This window comes from Seriola aureovittata, chromosome 2 (assembly GCF_021018895.1).
Source record: "Seriola aureovittata isolate HTS-2021-v1 ecotype China chromosome 2, ASM2101889v1, whole genome shotgun sequence".
NCBI lineage: Eukaryota > Metazoa > Chordata > Actinopteri > Carangiformes > Carangidae > Seriola > Seriola aureovittata.
Window position 1 is genome coordinate 14,758,712 of NC_079365.1, and position 22,380 is coordinate 14,781,091.

The following is a 22,380-nucleotide window of genomic DNA, read 5'->3' on the forward strand; positions in this document are numbered from 1 at the left end:
TTACCATACTATGACGTTTATATGACCTTTTATGCCTTAATATACGGAGATGTTTTTTTGAGGTTTTATGCCATACTATACTATGACGTTTTTATGATCTTTTATGCCTTACTATACTATGATCTTTTAATGACATTTTATGTCATACTATACCATGATGTTTTTATGCCATACTATACTATGACGTTTTTTTAGCATTTTTATGCCTTACTATACTGTGTCGTTTTATTCCTTACCATACTATGACGTTTATATGACCTTTTATGCCTTAATATACAGTGATGTTTTTTTGATGTTTTATGCCATACTATATACTATGACGTCTTTTGACATTTTTATGCCATACTATACTATGACGTTTTTTAGCATTTTTATGCCTTACTATACTATGTCGTCTTATGCCTTATCATACTATGATGTTTTTTAGCATTTTTATGCCTTACTATACTATGACGTTTTTTGACATTTTTATGCCATACTATACTATGACGTTTTTTTAGCATTTTTATGCCTTACTATACTATGTCGTTTTATTCCTTACCATACTATGACGTTTATATGACCTTTTATGCCTTAATATACGGTGATGTTTTTTTGAGGTTTTATGCCATACTATACTATGACGTTTTTTGACATTTATATGCCATACTATACTATGACGTTTTTTGACATTTTTATGCCTTACTATACTGTGTCATTTTATTCCTTACCATTCTATGACGTTTATATGACCTTTTATGCCTTACTATACTATGATCTTTTAATGACATTTTTACTATACCATGATGTTTTTATGCCATACTATACTATGACGTTTTTTAGCATTTTTATGCCTTACTATACTGTGTCATTTTATTCCTTACCATACTATGACGTTTATATGACCTTTTATGCCTTAATATACAGTGATGTTTTTTTGATGTTTTATGCCATACTATACTATGACGTCTTTTGACATTTTTATGCCATACTATACTATGACGTTTTTTTAGCATTTTTATGCCTTACTATACTGTGTCGTTTTATGCCTTACCATACTATGACGTTTTTATGACCTTTTAAGCCTTAATATACTATGATGTTTTTTTGAGGTTTTATGCCATACTATACTATGACGTTTTTTAGCATTTTTATGCCTTACTATACTATGACGTTTTTTGACATTTTTGTGCAATAATATACCATGATGTTTTTTACCATTTTTATGCCTTACTATACTATGTCGTCTTATGCCGTATCATACTATGACGTTTTTATGATCTTTTATGCCTTAATAAACAGTGATGTTTTTTGCTTTATATTTTATGCCATACTATACTATGACGTTTTGTTCCTTACCATACTATGACGTTTATATGACCTTTTATGCCTTAATATCGAGTGATGTTTTTTTGAGGTTTAATGCCATACTATACTATGACGTCTTTTGACATTTTTATGCCATACTATACTATGACGTTTTTTAGCATTTTTATGCCTTACTATACTGTCATTTTATTCCTTACCATACTATGACGTTTATATGACCTTTTATGCCTTAATATACAGTGATGTTTTTTTGAGGTTTAATGCCATACTATACTATGACGTTTTTTGACATTTTTATGCCTTACTATACTATGACGTTTTTTGACATTTTTATGCCATACTATACTATGACGTTTTTTGACATTTTTATGCCTTACTATACTGTGTTGTTTTATTCCTTACCATACTATGACGTTTATGTGAGCTTTTATGCCTTAATATACAGTGATGTTTTTTTGATGTTTTATGCCATACTATACTATGACGTCTTTTGACATTTTTATGCCATACTATACTATGACGTTTTTTTAGCATTTTTATGCCTTACTATACTGTGTCGTTTTATGCCTTACCATACTATGACGTTTTTATGACCTTTTAAGCCTTAATATACTATGATGTTTTTTTGAGGTTTTATGCCATACTATACTATGACGTCTTTTGACATTTTTATGCCATACTATACTATGTCGTCTTATGCCTTATCATACTATGACGTTTTTTAGCATTTTTATGCCATACTATACTATGACGTTTTTTTAGCATTTTTATGCCTTACTATACTATGTCGTTTTATTCCTTACCATACTATGACGTTTATATGACCTTTTATGCCTTAATATACGGAGATGTTTTTTTGAGGTTTTATGCCATACTATACTATGACGTTTTTATTATCTTTTATGCCTTACTATACTATGATCTTTTAATGACATTTTATGTCATACTATACCATGATGTTTTTATGCCATACTATACTATGACGTTTTTTTAGCATTTTTATGCCTTACTATACTGTGTCGTTTTATTCCTTACCATACTATGACGTTTATATGACCTTTTATGCCTTAATATACAGTGATGTTTTTTTGATGTTTTTTTGATGTTTTTATGCCATACTATATACTATGACGTCTTTTGACATTTTTATGCCATACTATACTATGACGTTTTTTAGCATTTTTATGCCTTACTATACTATGTCGTCTTATGCCTTATCATACTATGATGTTTTTTAGCATTTTTATGCCTTACTATACTATGACGTTTTTTGACATTTTTATGCCATACTATACTATGACGTTTTTTAGCATTTTTATGCCTTACTATACTGTGTCATTTTATTCCTTACCATACTATGACGTTTATATGACCTTTTATGCCTTAATATACAGTGATGTTTTTTTGATGTTTTATGCCATACTATACTATGACGTCTTTTGACATTTTTATGCCATATTATACTATGACGTTTTTTTAGCATTTTTATGCCTTACTATACTGTGTCTTTTTTATGCCTTACCATACTATGATGTTTTTATGACCTTTTAAGCCTTAGTATACTATGATGTTTTTTTGAGGTTTTATGCCATACTATACTATGACGTTTTTTTAGCATTTTTATGCCATACTACACTATGACGTTTTTTGACATTTTTGTGCAATAATATACCATGATGTTTTTTAGCATTTTTATGCCTTACTATACTATGTCGTCTTATTCCTTACCATACTATGACGTTTATGTGACCTTTTATGCTGTAATATACTATGATGTTTTTTTGAGGTTTTATGCCATACTATACTATGACGTTTTTTGACATTTTTATGCAATAATATACCATGATGTTTTTTTTTAGCATTTTTATGCTTTACTATACTATGTTGTCTTATGCCTTACCATACTATGACGTTTTTATGACCTTTTATGCCTTAATAAACAGTGATGTTTTTTTTTTTATATTTTATGCCATACTATACTAGTACTTTTTTTAGCATTTTTAAGCCTTACTATACTATGTCGTTTTATTCCTTACCATACTATGACGTTTTTATGACCTTTTATGCCTTAATATACAGTGATGTTTTTTTGATGTTTTATGCCATACTATACTATGACGTCTTTTGACATTTTTATGCCATACTATACTATGACGTTTTTTAGCATTTTTATGCCTTACTATACTGTGTCTTTTTTATGCCTTACCATACTATGATGTTTTTATGACCTTTTAAGCCTTAGTATACTATGATGTTTTTTTGAGGTTTTATGCCATACTATACTATGACGTTTTTTAGCATTTTTATGCCATACTACACTATGACGTTTTTTGACATTTTTGTGCAATAATATACCATGATGTTTTTTAGCATTTTTATGCCTTACTATACTATGTCGTCTTATTCCTTACCATACTATGACGTTTATGTGACCTTTTATGCTGTAATATACTATGATGTTTTTTTGAGGTTTTATGCCATACTATACTATGACGTTTTTTGACATTTTTATGCAATAATATACCATGATGTTTTTTTTTAGCATTTTTATGCTTTACTATACTATGTTGTCTTATGCCTTACCATACTATGACGTTTTTATGACCTTTTATGCCTTAATAAACAGTGATGTTTTTTTTTTTATATTTTATGCCATACTATACCAGTACTTTTTTTTTAGCATTTTTAAGCCTTACTATACTATGTCGTTTTATTCCTTACCATACTATGACGTTTTTATGACCTTTTATGCCTTAATATACAGTGATGTTTTTTTGAGGTTTTATACCATACTATACTATGACGTTTTTGGCATTTTTATACTTTACTATACTATGATGTTTTTTGGCATTATTATACCTTACTATACTATGTCGTTTTATGCCTTACCATACTATGACGTTTTTATGACCTTTTATGCCTTACTATACTATGATCTTTTAATGACATTTTATGTCATACTATACCATGATGTTTTTATGCCATAATATACTATGATGTTTTTACTTCATTTTATGCCTCATTATACAATGATTTTTCTATTTTATGTCTTATTATACTATGACATTCTTGACGTTTTCATGCCTTATCATACTATGATGTTTTTATGCCTTATTATATTATGACTTTTTATGTCTTACTATAGTAAAACTTATTTATGCCTTCGTATACTATGACTTAGAACATACTATATGTGACATATATGTCCCTATCGCAAGAGTGATGTTCCTATATGTGTTACTTACAAGAGGATATATTATTATGACACATATACATCCTCTGGATATAATGAAGATATAAGTTTATAACATATGAAATACCCATAGTAAAATGCAACTTTATTAAAACAACGTTTATTTAAATTCTATATGTTTGTTTTTGATTTCCGTAATAATTTCTTATTAAATTTAGACACACGTCTACCTTCTATATTTACATATATAATATGAACATATACTGACAGGCTTTGGGATGGATATATATTAATGTAAAATATGTCTATAATATAAACAGACATTAAAATACATGTTTGTATTAGCTAGACATATATGTCAATATATGATATTGTTCCAATTTCTAAACAGGTTTCATATGTAATTTGTAAAACTTATATAGCCTATAATTTAAATACAAATGTACTTATATTTCATATATGGAAATTAAACACATGCGTATATTACATTTGCTTATTTTATCTTATATGTTAATAAACCGTTAACTTTAAAGCATTAGAAAGCCAATCTCTTTGTTTTGGAGGGGTGGTGGGGTTGTTGCGTCCCTACCAATGTTGAGACCAAACCTACGCCCTTGATGGTATTCATTCTCATCTCACTCTCAACATAAGAGTGAGAAAATATATGGCTCAAATCGATTGAAATATTATTTTAAAATACATAAGGATGAATAGATTTGTCAGTTTGTTATAAAAGTATCACTTATAGTATGCAGAACCACTTTAATTATTTACACTGGATAGAAAATAAGACAATGCTTACCACTATATTTTGTGCAATAACATCTGGGTCCTCACACACAGACTCCACAAAAAACACCTGCATTGACAAGAGAGTATATTAAACTTGTAGGTCATCAAAAAAAGAAAACTGATTCAACAGTTAACATACCTTGAACCCATTCTGCTCAGCGAACTTGACGATGGTACCTCTTCTTTCTCTTGTTGTATTTGTGGCATCAAAGACCTGAAACAAAAGGAATAGATACTTCTTATGTAGCCCTGACATATACATATGGTATTTAATCTATTATTTATTTGTCAAGCAGACTTCTGAGACAGTATCAAGTACTCACCGCCACCTGTCCTCCTTCAACACTCAGGTACTGCCGAACATCATTGAGTGCTGCCATCGCACACTGACTGTTGAAAGATAGCAGACAGTCAGTCTACTACAGCCAAGAAGAACATGGAGACAGATAGAGTTTGTTTACCAAGTTGCTACTCCTACTGTTGAATTTTCATAATGCCAGTCAAGCTATAATTATCCCAAACCCTTCTGTTACAATGTGTGAAAATTTTTAAGACACAGGCTTAAAGTAACAATGGTTTACCAAAATTATAGTGCTTAAAACAGTTAGAAGTTCTTCAAAGATGTAGACATGCTGCACCCAACAAGAAAAACAACCAGATAAACAAACTCTCACTGATGACAAGAAAAATAGGAAAAATAATGTTTAAGAATTAACACTTCTTATGAAGGCCAAATGAACTTCAAACAAACATTAATGATCAGGTTTCTTTTGTGCAATTTTTGCCACTCCTCCCCATTTTGAAAGGCCTATTTCCCATTCAGACAACCCCCCAGACAGACAGACTTTATCCAGACCCCCAATTTAAAGGTTCTGTAAACGATCATCACTGGCACTAGATGTTGCACTATACCACCAGGATCTCAGACCAAAACAAATGCTTTGTTGGCCACACCTCCGGCCTCCATTCACATTCTCAGTCAGCAAGGTGTTATGAAGCCCAGTGAAAGCAACCACTAAACACACAATAAGAAGCACAACTAAATAAAGTTACCCTTGGTACACCAGAGCCTAATAAAAAACAAGTCAGCCACAACCATAAGCCCATGTTAGTATTGTCATGATATGCTCCACAGCAATGTTAACAGTAAGCCTTAGCCTTTAGCTTATGTTATCATGCCTACAGTGGCCACTCACTAATCACTAACGCATTGAGGAGAAGAAAAGCCAGTTCTGAGTCAAGCTTGAGCCCTTTAGCTACGCGTATGGCTCTCTGTCTCAGAAAAGACAGACCAGTATTGGCTCCATGCTGGAAAGATATCGAGCTACGGATTTATCCGCCAGGACCAGCCGCACGAGTGACACTGATGGAACTGGTAAAGACACTGACGGAGCCAGTAAAAACTTTATAGATGTTTTGACGATGCACCAGCTGAACAGGATTTGAGCTGGTAGTCCCCATGACTGCCTATGCTCTGGTCTTATCTCTTTCTTTTTCGGGGGCCTTTTTAGCCAAAAAACATTGTTTTTTAAGTGGAGAAAATTCTGGAAGATCGCTTTCACCTGAACACTGCCTACCAAATGGTGGCATCTTGCCTGTGGGCAGTCCCTGCATCTCTATAAATATAGGGAGGGCCAACAGTTTAACTTGGAGGGACTCACATGAACCAACTGGATATCAAGACAAAGTACAGAGAAGCTACGTAAGATTACGACACATATAGAGGGGGGATTACTTTTTTCACTGTTCAGAACGCCATTACTCTTCTTTATCTTAACATCATTGTTGGCCACTATATTATTGTTTTAAATCTCGATTACAGAACCTTTAACACAATTATATAAAACCACTTCTAAGGAAGTGAAAATAAAATAGAAAGCCCCTGAAATGTCTTTTGTGAACATCCACTGCATTAAAAAAATGCAAACAGATAATTTGGGCATCATCATTGGCCTAAAAACATAATTTTGCTTAAATGGTGTACAGACTTACTTACAGAAATATAGTTTGTTGTCATCAGATCTATAGACTGGTAGAACAACCTTACAAACATTTGATTCAGCTCATGCTCACTTAAAATTTGCCATTTTTTAAATACTGTTCTAGTATTGTATTCAGTATCATACACCTACAAGACTGTAGGAAATAGTACTGTAGTATTATGTAATTACTGTGTAGAGCCACCAGTCTGCATGTTTTCAGTCCAACCGATCACCTTGGCAAGTGATTTCACAGATGAACTCCTCCCTATCAGTCTTTGGCTGGTTGTTGGTTGTCAGACCTTTAGTTTGCCATTGCTCACATTTGGCCTCCCCTTCCATGCCAAAAGTAGACTGCTAGAGAAATCAGTGTAGACTCACCGTCTGATTTTTAAGCCTTCTTCATTATCTGGACGGAAAAACTCAAAGGACTTGTAGATCTTTAGACATTCTCTTCGATACTGGCCAACATTGAACTCTGTGACAGATAGACATATTGTATGTGTAACAATAGAGCATAGCTCATTTTTATTGTAAAGTAATATGTACATATCTGTGTGTGTGTGTCGTACCTTTGGTTGGCACACCTATCCAGTTTAGGTAGCGAGTGAGTTTCTTTGAAATGTAAGTCTTCCCTCGGGCTGGAAGTCCTACAGTCACAATCAGGGTCGGGCAATTTGTCATACATACTGAAAGAAAAGAAGAGGCAGAGAAACATTTACTGAGCTTTGTGGTGGAAATTGCCTGCAAAACACTGAGCACACACAAAAAAACACACAAAACACTGATGATTGAAGATATTGTATACAATAAAAACAAATCATATCACCATATCACAAGTCAGAAGAAAAAGTCTCCCTCAAGGAAAAATAAGATTTACTTTTTTAATGCTTTCAAGAATAAAGAAGTAAAATGCGATTGGCTCTCTGACCAACAAGAATCAAATCTAAACACCCAATTAGCAAGAAGCCATGAGCTGTTCACGCACTTATGTACATGCAACACATGAACAGGAATTCCAGCAAAGAGGACTTCTTGATATGAAAACACAGAACATCTGGTTACACTTCAAGTGGAAAGAGACAACTTTTCAAAGATTTCAGCTCACTCTAAGTAACAGTAACAGTGATACACATTACTATATGAAATCCTTGCCAGACAGAGAGAGAGGAGATATTAATACTACAACAACTGAAACAGACCCTGAAAAAGCTCTCAATGAGACTGAGAAAAAGATATAGAATGGCAAATGGACAGACAGAAATACTGAAAACAAAGTTGGAAATGAGCAGGTAGACAGCGGGAGAACGTGAGGTCTTCATTTTCTCAATTCTGAAAAAGCTGGCCAGAGGCACATGCTGGTTAATTAAGGACAGCATGATGCTGTGGAACAACAAAGGTCAGTTTTGCTCTCTACTGTCTCCTGTAAGTACCAGTAACTACAATCCAGACAGCAATTCAGCCCACTTTACTGGGCTCCAACATTTTTTTTATTTTTTTAGAAATCTCTCATGTTTGTTGACAGTCATGTTGTTGCACCTCAGCTGATAATTACTTGACAAATATCACAAAAAAAAAACCAAACAAACATTTTAATCCTTTTTCTGGGTTTACTCTATTATTATTCATGAATGCAACAGGAATGACAGCATTTTAGATTCTGCAGCCACAAATTATTTCACCAAATTTCTTTTTTTTTGTTAGTTACCTTAAAATATAGCTTATAATTAAAACTGTCATTTTAAATACATTACTTGAAAAGTAAACAAAAAGAAAACCAGCACTTCTTCAGATATCCTCCTCATGTTCACTGAGACACTCCCTCATGATATGGAACAACGGATTTTGGATTAATGTCTAAAGAGACTCTTGCAGTGACATTACTGAGGTGCGGAATAATCAGATTAAATTGAAGAGGACAAGTGTTTAGTGCCAGCTACAGGACTGGACTAGTTGCGGCTTGTTTTAAAAGGAAAACAGCTTGAAACAGACGGAGCTTGACTCAGCAAAAATAAGACGACCTGCAGAGAGAGAAAACCAGACTGAGAGCAACTGGCAGAAATGGAAAACAGCTGCTCACGCTCAAACTAACACTAACAACATCAGACATGTTGGATGTTTGAGATGGTCATGGGTAAATTGATGCATTTGGATCATGTGTGTGTCATCCAATTCCGCGAGGATACAATTATTTCTATCAAGCGTGATTCAGATTTATGTATGTAAAAAATGAGCTATACAAGCTCAGCATGATGCAACACTTCAAAAACAAAAAGATAAGAATATTCAGCACTTTGTTAGTGCGCAAAATCTCAAACAGCCCTGCCTAAATGTCTGAAAACGTATTATCTAGCCTACAGGTTCAGAGACAGACTGGGCTCAGGAAAACATACATTCAATAAAATATGATGAAAAACAAACGAAAGAATCTTAGCAGATGCACACAACATCACCTCCCCGTCACATCCTTTGCGGCACTTGCCGGCCGGCTGCATCTTACCCCGTCTCTGAGCTATGTGCCCGTTTCTGCAAGGCATCCAAATTTTCCTGAGCGGGTTCTGGGTGAGCTCCCGCGGGGAAGTCTCCAACTTAAAATCTTCGTTGTCTAACATACTCGATAGTGGATCAATGATGTTACCCTCCTCACAACAAACTGTGGCGGTGGGCTGTCGCCCTGGTAGTCTGATTCAGCAACCGGGGGGGGGGGGGGGGGGGTATCAGCCGAGAAACACCGGCTTCCCATTACCGTAACGATTGGAGACAGTACGCAAAACAGATTAAGGGAGAAAAATACAAGGAGCAGGATGTCCTGTTACTTGAACAGCATTTCAGACGTGTTATTCAAATATATCAAACAATAATAACATATTTACCTAAAGATAAATATAACTTTGTTTCACCAGATAATTTTAAGTCAAGGTGTGCTTACTTGCTTCTTCAGAGCTTAGAAATAAAACGGAAATCGTCTAATCCATAGAGATGGTTGAGTCCACTTAAAGAGAAACACAAATATCTGTCTCATAAGTAAACTGAGCCTTCATATAAACAAATGTACTATTACTCACAGCAAGTTGGTATTTGGGAATATAGGTTTAAGCAGGTTTTGTTATCTTTAAACTGCACATTTAGTTGTATTTGTTATCAATTAGACATTCTTCTTATGCTTTACATTTTACTGTACGTCCTGTGCTTGGATATTTCAAGTAAAATTCCTTGAATCCTATTCAAAATGTTTCCACAAAGATTTCCAGAGCATGTGCAGACGTTCAAATCCTCCTTTTCTAGGAATGAAACGTTACCGTAATGACTAGTGAAGTGAGTGGGGTGCAGCGGTGAAAAGCAGACGTTAGAAGAAAAACAAGCGTTCAGCTGTTCATGCGCAGCACACATGGGCAGTGAATGCAGCTGACAACTCCACCAATCAGAGAAGAGACGACAGCCCCAGCAGCCAATGGGAGAGGAGGACCGGGGATAAGGCGGGCGTGCTGACTGCTGGTACCTCATAAACATCATCATGAAAACTAGCATTGCCTCAAGTTTTGCACGACCCAGTCACGGGCCTCTCACAGTCACGGCCACGCATCCGTCTTATGGTTAGACAAAAGTCATCAACAACTCCAACATCAGATACACACACATACATACAGCACATCCTGTCTATCAGCTGCTATTGTTCTTCAACTTTGGTGCCATTATTATTGAATGTATTATTAGTGGCATTCATTTTAGTATTATTTTAAAGGAAAACAGCCATGTGACAAAACAGTGAAATCTAGCATTAGTTAAAAATATCAACTTAGGACTCCAGCTAACAATTATTGTCACTGATTTGCTTATTATTTTTCTGATTGTGTGTTTCCTGTTTGGTCCATATAACAAATAAAATGTCTTGAGCTGGAAGGATAAGTTGACTAACCAACTAGTCAATCGAAAGAAAATGAATCACCAGTTGTTTTTATAACTGATTAACTGATTCAGTCATTTAAAAAACAAAACAAAACAAAAAACACTAGTTTGAGCTTCTCTATTGTGAGGATTTGCAACTTTTCTCAGTTTAACATCGTTGTTTATTTAATGTCTTTGGGTTTTGGACTTTAACGGAAAAAACTAGGCATTTGAAACTCACCTTTTTATCTGAGAAATTATAATGGGCATATTTCACTATATCGTGATGTTTTGTATTGTTATAATGTTAATCAAGAAAGGGTAATCAAGAAAATAATTTGCAGATTCATTGGTAGTGATAGTTGCAGCCATAAAGATATTGAGATATTCAATTTATGCTGGTATACACAGAGGAACCAAACCCTCACATACAAAAGCAAAACAATTCAAATGTTTGGCATTTTTTGCTCAATTTACTACTTCATCAAAATTGTTGTTGATTCATTTTCTGTTGATTGACTAGTTTTGTCTATTAGTTTTCTGTGAGGTCTCATGTTCAGTTAAAGCATAAATATTTTCTTTGAATTCATTTTTTTCCCTCTGTTTTTTCTCTCTGCAACAGACAAGAAAAGAAAATGCAGAACAGAAGCACTCATCAGCAAATACCTATATACAACTGGTTCAAGTTTCACTTTCAAATAATGGTGGAAATATGCCAACTTAACAATATCCTGATTTGTCTGGAAGCCTGTTTGTTGTTTCTCTGCCTTGACAAGACTTTATGTAGTGTCAAGGATGTGACACCAGATGGCGTTGTGTACTTGCTTTTAAAGGCCAGATGTTTGGAATGCAGTGGAATAGACAACGCAATGAAGAGAAAGATGCATCTGGATCAGGAGAAATTACTCTGATAACTAATACTTGAGAAAAAATTTAACTTGTGTACAGGATCATACTTGTCACATTCATTTAATGTGGTGTATCTGTCTAAATGCCCAATAGATGGCAGTATTAGGCTCTGCAAGCCATTGAGTTCAAACTGATGTTAAACTGTTTTAAGATCTTTTCTGATTATTAGTGCAGCCAAAGCATTTTTTTTAATGTGCAGTGTGAGTGTGAATTATATTCTTTCTTTCTTTTTTTAATTTAATTTGACTTTTATCCTTTGATGAACAGACTGTTGATTAGGAATCAGTTTTCCTGTTTAAAACCTGACATTTGTGTTAAGAGAGAAATTCTTATATAATTGAGCCTGGAAGACATATATGGTCTGTTATTGCACCTTCTGGATAGGAGTGAAAACCTTAAGAGGCAGTACAGACAGGACAATGCAAGTGGGGTGGAGATGGAGTGGAGCAGGGAGCAGAGCACCATTAATTTAACCATTAACCATTATGCACGCTTGAACCATTGAAATATACTGTATATGAGCAGATACTTGAACTTGAGCTGATATCACTGAAACCCATTTAAGCTTGCTCAAATTTAACCTGTGCCGCTCACAATGTTGTATTAGTAGCACACAAGTAGCACACTCTCCCAGATATAGCTGCAGTATCTGGCATATCCATTGGTATTTGGTAGTTGCTGATATTAATAATAGTATTATTGTTGATATTATTATAATTGATATTAGTGTAAATATTATTGTTGATATTATGAATATTAGTATTATTACTGATGTTATGATTGAGTTTATTATTAATACTGCTATTACTTGATCACTGTATACTGATATTATTTTGATAGTATAGTATTATTGATATCGTTATCATTTTGATATTTAATGATGTTATTGCTATCATTTTTGTTGATGTGTTGATTGATATTATTATTGATATTAGTTTTTATAATATAGATATTACTGTTGATGTTACTTACAGTATAATACATATATTGTAAATAATTTTGAAAAGTGCAGGACTACTGACGTATAAGTGTCTATTTTGTGTTCTTTACATCATCATAGTAAACATTACAGCACATTTTGTGCTGGCATTTTAGTTTAAGTTTTTTGTCCTCAACATTCCTGAAATCAAGCAGTATCTACAAACAGTGCAACAGTGCCATCTAGTGATAACATGAAAAAAAATTAAATCAATCAATCAAAGACAATAAATAAGAACTTGAGAAAGAAACAGAAGAAAGTAGATAAATTAATTGATAGAGCAGTTAAAACTAGATAAATGTGCGATATGTCTTACAAATCTGATTGGTTTCAAAACATGATGTCAAATGATATAAGTCATTCCTTTATCACAATGAAGCCAAACAATGAAAAGCCTATCAAAAATGCAAATTAAAAAGACAAAACAGAATTTTATGAATCATCTCTACATTCAATGTCTGACTGATATTGTAACATCAGGATTTATTGTCTCCACATTTCTCACATCTGAATTGCTCCCCATTAACATCATATTAATTCTTTGCTTGATTAAAATACTCCATGCAAGAAAGTAGGAAGCACACTATCGTATAAAATATCATGTTGTCGCATTAATATTTACTTTAACTGGACAAACAACCTCAGAATAAAAGTTGATGTTGATTTATATTAGGGTTTCAACAAATGACTATTTTCATTTACAATTATTCTACTGATTATTTTTTGATTAATTGATTACTTTTTGACTAGTAATGTCTTGCCTTAAAATTGTTGGTTGCAGTAACAAAGAAAATGAAATTTACAATAAGCCAAAAAAAATCAGCACATCCTCATGTTGGATAAGCTACAGAGTATTTCAGCATTTTTGCTTGACAAATGACTTAAATAAATACATGATCATCAGATACGTTGGCAGTTAGTTGTGTTGATTAATTATGATCAACCCATTTATCTTTTCATCACTAATTTGTTTATAGCATAATCCAGAATCAGTTTTTGGGTTCTTATTGTATTACATGCGACAGACAGAGCGGTTTTGTCTGAGCCTGAACAAACAATATTCATATCTCCATTGAAGAGATTATGTTGCTACATTTGCAAGCATAGATATAAATAACAGAAATCAAACTAACATCCCAGCACCTGAACGCTAACAGATGCAAAACATCAGCCAGATCACTGCACTGAGCAGGCGCACACTTACTGCAGGAGCATTACACATACACAGCTACAGCTCTGCCCAGTGCCTATAATGAGATTCTGAGTGAGTGGGTGAACTTTCCCCTAGATAGAGAGCAGACACAGTAAGGGAAGGCGGCGCAGCTGGAAGGGGGGCAGTCCGTGAATAAGGATGGGAATGACAGATTTATTTCTGATATTCTGATTTATTGTATTATTCAGAGTTGGGATGTGACAGAGACATGGGCAGAAAAAAATTCTATTATTGAGCATAATAAAGAGATTGAAAGAAAGAAAAGGAAGACTGACTGCAGCTGGCAGCGTCTGAGGAAGCCTCTCAAGCAGCAAGATGAATATCCTGTGGGATGTAGTACGGCCACTGTGAAATGCACATATAGGGATATAATATGTGTTGGATCTGCTGGACCCGCTGAGGCATATTTCTCTCACGCTGCAGTTATGAACACATACAGGCTATGTGGGCAGTCTCAACACACAGCCATCCCAATGTTGTTAGAGTCTATTTGTAGCATCACATTTTTATTATTCTTAACAGTTTAATATGCATATAAACAATAAGAATCACAAGTAAGAATAAGTAAAATACAAAGCTGCTGTTTATATTTGTTTAGCGGTTTTTCCTGTTTTTCTGCTCAGCCCTGCCTCTCTGTGTGTAGGCAGACAGACAGCCAACAGAGCACATCTCCTACTCATTGACACAGCCTGAGCTCTGTTCATCCCTCGTACATCTGCCACAGCAGCTTGGGCAGCAGACATTTAAACCACTGTGACCATATTCGTACAAGGAACAGCAGAGAATCCTTCCCTGTGGATACAAAGCTGTCACAGTTTGTCCTCTCAGCATGGTGATCATCAACATGACAGCACAGTAACATAATAGTTAACCTCCAGGCTACATGACTAATAGAATTACATAATAGTCTATTCTTATAATAACTGAGTCTTTGGATTATATAGGCCATAGTATTAGCAGCGGTTCAGATGCCACTTGTGCACATAATGCTTCTTTTAGCATTCATTGTATTCATCGAGCAACTTCAACAACAGGAAAAATGTATATGGCCGGGTGTGACAACATGCAAACGTAACAACAGAGGAGTTGAGGCAGCACCTGTCCCAAATTAACAGTGAAATCTGTCCTCCATCTGTCACTGTCCAAAGCCGCTGCTACCCATGTTATTTAAAATGAAGCAGACTTTACTGCAGGTGCTTTCAGGAAACATGTTACTTATAATTCATTAAAATTAATCTTTGGGAGAGACACATTTTGTGGCTACAAGAATCACTATGACAACCAGATAAAAGACATAGATAATAAAAAAAGGCATTTAAAAGCAAGTCTGTCAAAATTGTCGTTGTATTTAATTTTTTAACCACTGAGTGAGCCACATGGGGACTTTCTAAATTAATGATGCCCAAGAATCATGTTGGAAGAGCCGCAGGGAGAACCAGGGTTTCCCTGGAGAAATAAAAAAGTTAAAGTGAAATAAGCCTGGAGGTCAAGGTATGTAAAGATGGCCATGTGATCACAAGTTTAACTCACTCCTGCTGCCACACAGTATGGTCTGACAGTATGCCCTGACATTACCTTTGTAAAATCCCACATAATCACTAACTCCAGAAATTTCTCAAGTGTTCTTCAGTCACAACATAAACAGATGGGACATATAATCTAAAGCAGATCTGTTTGGAGGATATTTGACACGACGTTACAATGACTGACATAATGTTTTGGAAACAGACAGTCGTGTTTAGTTCATCCTCAAAACTGTCAATCCACCAGCTAGCTTACTGGCTAGCTTACCAGCCATTGCAGTCGGGCTAAGCAGCAGACAGGAAGATGCTAGCAACCAAAGCATCTCTGATATCTGCAAAGTCACAAACTATTTGTTCGTCACACGAAACCTGAAAAAGCCAGTCTTTCCCCAATGTGTGTCGCAGTCTGTCCCGCCTCTCCTCGGTAGAGAGCCCTGTCAGCTCTGAAGCCTGTGATGCCTACGTGACACAGACTTGTTTACTTCATCCGCCTGCTAGCCCAGCTGCTCCGTAGCACTCACTGCAAAGAGTGTCTTATATTATAAGAAAAACAAAAGTAAGGACTCGGCTGGAGTTTGCGCCCTACCTGCCCTGTCCCGCGCGTTTCTCGGGCAGCAGGAGCCCCTCATGGTCCCGGTTTAAAGTCTTTTCTTCCCAGCGTGATCGGAAGCGTGAGTCTCCACAGCAGCACAGGGTGAAGCAATGAATGAAGTGAGGGAGATGGAGGCACGCGCATTGTCGGATCCATACGCGCGTACGAGCACATCCACATTTTATTGTTTGGTTGTACTCGTGTAACTCTGTCTTTAACTCTATCCCCGCCTACAGGTGCTTTAAGCCTTTTTGTATGTTTATCATAGAGAGAGCAGAACCTGCCCCCGGACCCCGGACCTCAAGGGGCCTCAGAAACCCCCAGTTTTTGATAATTCAATAATTGCAAATCTAGAGAAGTTTCACCACTTTGAAGCAGAAACAAATCATGAACACAACATTTAAGTATCATCTCTTTAGTTTTCATGAAAAAACAGTTGCTTATTTACACATCCAGCAGTTATAGAGCAACATCTGGCCACCTCTCAAATGAAGAATTCCAATATTCACCCTTTTTAGCTCTGCGCTACTAATTAACGTCTTTATTGTGTGTATTTGTTGAAGTGGCAAGATGCTGCGTACAATTGTGCAAACAGGGATAAATACAGTCCAACCAGGTAATGTTATTATCGTTTTTTTGATTATCATGGCAAAAATAAAGTTTCCATTTACAGTCTGCTGTGTGCACTGCAAATAAAAGGTTAGTAGCTATCATGGCAGGTTAATCCAGCGAGAGAAAAAGCAGCATCTCAAGTATCACAAATCTTAAATATATTTATCATAGTTAAAAATCAAGGCTTCTTAAAGGTGCAGATCCCATCTGGTTCGTTTGTACTTGTGTTTTGCTGGTCCAGCTGCTTTTGTATGAACACTTTTCTCAACGCAGCCAGGACTAGATCACCTCTTTCTGGATCTGCTAAGGAGCCCATCTAGTAAAAGAAAAGTTAGGCTCAATCAGGCCACACATTTTACATATTCAAACAGATAGAACAGAACTGAAACAACAGGCATCCTGGTCCTCTTACATGTTTGAAACTTGCACTCTTTCTCATCCTTTCTGGAACAGCTGGAGCAGGTGGAGGAGGAGGAATCTGAAGCTGGTCCACTCTCTTTGTGCCCTGTGGTGTCTGCTGGTAGGTGCTGTTGCCTTTGATGGAGGGGACTGGAGGCAAAGGCCTTTCCTTCAGAGCAATGGAGATGGATGCCCCTGCAGCTCTAGGCAATGTCTGAGAGACTGGGCCTGTCACACATGCCAACATTTTATCTTTAAAGAGCCTTTAAATGTATATAATGTATATATATATATATATATATATATATATATATATATATATATATATATATATATATATACACTACATTTTAAAGATATAGTACCTTTGTTCCTCAACTCTCTCTGTATAGCCTTTAGTCCTCCGAATTTGTTTATGATGCAGTCGACAGCCTCAGCAATGTCTTTGTCTTTCAACTCTTCCACAGGGAGTTTTGCCTGCATCAACAGCCGTCTCATGGCGGGGTCCAGATCCTTAAACTTCACCAAGTAGAAATGGAACAGAAGGAGACTGATTACAGACTTATTTTAGTATGTCTGTGTTTTATTTCATTTGGCTCATGTATTAGTGTTTTATGTGCATGTTTTGACTCACTGAACTGGTGGCTGGTGGATCTATGTTGCATAGTGCGTCCACGGGGAAATGCTCCTCCCTATCCAAATGTTCCACTGGTCTCATTCTTCAGAGAAGAGAAATAAACAGTGAACCATCCCTTGAATCTACTACATTTTCCTCCATTTTGCATCTGTAAAGTGGTAATATTGTTCTTACCTTGAATTTGGTGGGTCCATTGTTTCAGTGTTTGCCATCTGAATCGTGTCAGTAATCTTTTCTGCAAATGGAAGTGGTGAGACAGAATAATAGGTTCAACCACTGGTCTGCTTTTCATGTGGAGAGAGCCAACACACGTTTTATGTGTTGATACATAAGAGTCATCTTTTTGTTGTTACTCTCACCTTGTTTTCTTTGGACAGCTTTTACTGAAAGATTGAATTCCTCTGCCTCCGTCTCATTTGCAAAGTTGAAGCCTATCTGATGGCCCTGTGCAAAATAAAGTAAATCCACAATAAACCAGTAAAAACTGTGATAAGACATATTACAGGCACTGAAGCTTTAACACAGGGTCACTTACATCTGCAGGGAAAGTGTGGAAGAATGTGCAATTTGCAGTGTACTTGAATGGGATATACAACTCCTGCTCCCACAGTAACTTGGCACGCTATGTTTAAGAAAAGACAGGGCAAGTACAAAAGGAAGGGAAAAAAGGCAACAACTATTACAGTAGTTACATGAGGAAAAGTACAGACACACCCATCATCATAAGACACTCTATTGTTACCAAAGGAAATAGCAAATTGATGGAAACAGTACGAGCTGTCCTATGTGCACAGCTGAACTCATACCTATATGAAGCAAAAAATACAGGAAGTGGTATACATGTTTCAGTATGTGTGCTGATGTGACTGTGTGGCGTGTGTCTGAACAGTTCTGCAGTTTCTCTTACCTTGACACAATATAGACGCAGGAAGTATGAGTGAACAGATTGATCCTCAATGAGACACACCACACCACAACCTAGACGATGCCAGCCTGGACTCTCATGCTGGGGCTCTTTGGCCTCTAGTACCTGTGCCACTGTAGTTTTGATCAGCTGAAATAAACAATTAATCATATTCATTTTTTAAAATTGAAATATAATAAATCATCTCTTGTTCATATGTATCACAAAGCACATCCTCTACATGCTTCCCATATAAATAAAGCATAAAAATGTGAAGGCCCCAGTATTTATCTATAACAAAGCCCCTTGCAAGAAAATTTCTACTGTGTTGAGCTGAAGCCTCTTCTCTGCTTGTGCAGGAACTTTAAAGCCCCTAAAAAAGAAGAGATTAAAGAGATATGTGGTATTTGTCAGTGTTAGTGCAACTGATCTGCAGTTAGTTATTTTCTGGACTCTGGTAACTTCCCTTCTAGGATCAACTTTTTCCATTAAGAAATAGTTTAGACAACAACATCCGACATCCATACCCAAACTTCCATTTTAAACTGTGAGATTAAGACTTTTATAAAGTTTTTTTTTTTCCAGAACCAGATCATATTTTTGTGACACAGAGACATTCTGGTTTAGTTTCACAGCACTGCATAGCAGAGAGGCTGCTCCTCAGAGACACCGGTGACCTCTTTTCAGTGGCTGATGATGCTCCACTTAAATTCTCTGCAGGAGATCTCTCCATTTTATAATATCATTCGAGAAACTAGGTTGGTGTCAGGACTCCTCACTGGCTGAGGTCTTATCTCTATACACAGGTTTTTATTCATCACAGGCAAATCATCCTCACCCATAGAACACAAAACGGATGCCATCTTTTGTCTTTTAATGATTCAGTTAAAAATCCACTGTAAAAGGACGACAAAGACACAGACAGTCAGGGCATATGTGAATGCAACTCTCTGTAGTCTAAGAGTCTTATTGTGAACTGTATTCCCTAACATTTACCAAAGACACCAGCAACCTCTAAGTTTCTTAACAGAACAAGAAACTGTTTTGATCATTTAGGGAATGAATATAGCACAGGATTTAAACCCTACAGATTCACAGGGACTCTTGGCTAAATCACGTTGCCCTTTACATTGCAGAATTGACATCTGACAGTTAATGTTTATGGACCAGCTGTTATGTATTAACAGTGTTGATTGTTTTCTGCTTTTCTTTTGGTTTGTATCACTTTTATATTTTTATTATTAACTTCTTTGCTCTTCATTAGGGTTTAAAACGCGTCTTATCTTACTGTACATTTTTACATCTTGCAGCGCTTGGTCTTAGATGACGTAGTAGTTCCAGGAAAAACGAGCATCTGATACTGACTAAACAAAACAGCCCGCACAGAAATCCCATTCATCCACCAGCACTCTGATAACTGCTATTATGAAAACAACCTCAAGAGCGAGAATCAGAATTACTGAATGCATTGGATCATGATTCAGAGAGACATGTATCAGTAGATTGTAGACTAAATCTACTTTATCATCCACATGTTCAATTTAACAGATGAAAGTATTACTTTTAGAATATTTTACCTGAATAACACACTTTCACTTTTTGTCAGCATTGCTATTTATTTAAGTTCCATTAGTTCTTAAACTGTTCATTTATGGCAGACCTCTGTTTAATGTGGCTGGTTTACATAAATACAGAAAAAATGAGGTGAATTATCAGTAAGTTGTATTTTAAAGACATTAATTTGAAGAGACTGTAGTGAATTGAACTGACCTTACACTGAGGTTCGAGCAGAGTGAAGAGGATACCTTTCTCACGGATTGTCAGAAGATCGCTCATTACATGACATCCAGGAATCAGACTAGATGCCATCACAAGACCCTTGTTTTCACTTGTTACTCTGTTCAGTGCCACTCTCTCTAACCTCGTTCTTTCACCCTCTCTAGATGTATCCACTGAACCCACTCCTAACCATAACTGCTGTGAATATATTTCCAGTGCAGCAGGTATCCATGCAAATTTATTTGACTTATTCTACACTGTGGCTTTCAGTAACCAAATGAAGTATAGTGTAGGTTGGTACAGTGTCCAGTCAATGGATCAGGCGTCAGGATGGTAAGAAGACATTTGTTAATCATAAGTATTCAAAATGTGACTTTTTAAAGGTACTGCATGTCACCTTTTAACTTGCATGTGCTGTCTTTGCATGAAACTCTTAAAAGATAAACAGATACAATCTACAACCAGTGGTGGAAAATAACAAAGTGCATTAGTTCTGTACTTCAGTTCAGTTTTGACATACTTGTACTTTACTTGAGTATTTCCATTTTATGCTGCTTTATACTTCTACTTTGCAACATAAATACTGACTCTTTAAGTTGAGATTTGTGTTTGACATAGAAATGATATGAGTCTTTCAAATATGATATATTATTAAATTATAGATAAAATTAGCATCACCAAACTGGCCAATGAATACTTTTAAATTTGATACTTTAAGATACATTAAAATTTTCAATGCAAGACTTATTTGTAATGGAATATTTTTTACATTGTGTTAGGGGTTGGAGTCACAATATGATACAATCACAATACATTGCACAAGATGCACAACAATGGTATCACGATACAGTAATGCGATACTTAATACATTGCAATCATCTGTGATACATCACGATATCTGTGTAAGTGAAGAGTCAAAATATCCCTAATCTATTTATTCACTGCATTGTGACGTCAGTTTCACAGAATTTGACAACTAAGATGAAACAAAAGGCAGTCTTGGCACCCGCACACACACATCCATTTAGAGTACGTGCATGTTATAAAAAATATTGATATTTGGCCCTAGTGTATGGATAACACATCACAATATTAAGTAATACAATACATTTCCATATCGATATTTTGTTCTATCCTTAAAAAGTGCCAAAGTTTCTCTCTGAAGCTCTTGAGTTTTCATTTTCCTCAGTTTATTCAACATTTTAGTGAAAAAGTGAACACAATTTCTGCCGAAAACTCAATGAGTTAACATTATACAGCAGGAAGCATTAATGGCCTTGCAGAGCCTCTCAGAGGAAGAAATTTCAAGTGAACGGAAATGTCTGGTAGGGTTGATGGATCTGTACAAGAGGCATGTCAACGCCTCAACTTCTCATGGTTTGAATGTGCTTTGATGTATGTCACAATACCCTCATAATTATAACAAAAGTCCCTTCGGGTCGTATTAGCTGGATGTAATCTTGCATAATAAATTTCTTTTATGACTTCCACACACAGTCTCTCTTTTTTTACAGCAAGAACAACCAATTTCTTACAAATAGATGCACTCAGATTTTCACCAGACAGCAATAATCACCCAATAGACCTGAAGGACTGAGAAAGTTCACAGACAGAAGTTTAGCCTAATGATTCTCTGTGTGAGATAAACAGAGTAAAATGTATTTTGTGTATAAAAG

The 22,380-nt window shown here is 35.6% G+C and overlaps 2 protein-coding genes and 1 long non-coding RNA gene across 5 annotated transcripts in view; 1 reads left to right on the forward strand and 2 right to left on the reverse strand.

The window, feature by feature from the left end:
• Positions 1-16,525, reverse strand: part of pfkfb4b (6-phosphofructo-2-kinase/fructose-2,6-biphosphatase 4b) — a 25,565-nt gene extending 9,040 nt beyond the window's left edge. For 2 of the 3 annotated variants that reach the window (XM_056389403.1, XM_056389412.1), the window contains exons 1-6: positions 9,773-9,957; positions 7,845-7,961; positions 7,654-7,750; positions 5,617-5,683; positions 5,433-5,507; positions 5,304-5,360 (exon numbers count right to left, since the gene is read on the reverse strand). In XM_056389403.1, the coding sequence (XP_056245378.1) occupies positions 5,304-5,360; positions 5,433-5,507; positions 5,617-5,683; positions 7,654-7,750; positions 7,845-7,961; positions 9,773-9,884 (525 nt within the window). In that variant the 5' untranslated portion in view covers positions 9,885-9,957. Of the gene's footprint in view, positions 1-5,303; positions 5,361-5,432; positions 5,508-5,616; positions 5,684-7,653; positions 7,751-7,844; positions 7,962-9,772; positions 9,958-16,367 lie in introns of those variants that run through there. The other variant, XM_056389422.1, reaches the window with a different exon arrangement.
• Positions 16,399-18,141, forward strand: LOC130177599 (uncharacterized). Its single transcript, XR_008829039.1, has 3 exons — positions 16,399-16,535; positions 17,439-17,505; positions 17,852-18,141. It is a non-coding gene; the product is annotated as an uncharacterized LOC130177599 (long non-coding RNA).
• si:dkey-197j19.6 (actin nucleation-promoting factor WAS) lies at positions 16,734-22,250 on the reverse strand. The gene is made up of 9 exons (XM_056389446.1): positions 20,696-22,250; positions 18,929-19,075; positions 18,557-18,643; positions 18,381-18,465; positions 18,196-18,256; positions 18,019-18,103; positions 17,750-17,903; positions 17,398-17,612; positions 16,734-17,301 (listed from the first exon to the last, which is right to left on the reverse strand). Exons 1-9 carry the CDS (start codon positions 20,792-20,794, stop codon positions 17,164-17,166), a joined length of 1,071 nt encoding a protein of 356 aa, XP_056245421.1. The 5' UTR covers positions 20,795-22,250; the 3' UTR covers positions 16,734-17,163.
• Positions 22,251-22,380: the final 130 nt, after the last annotated feature.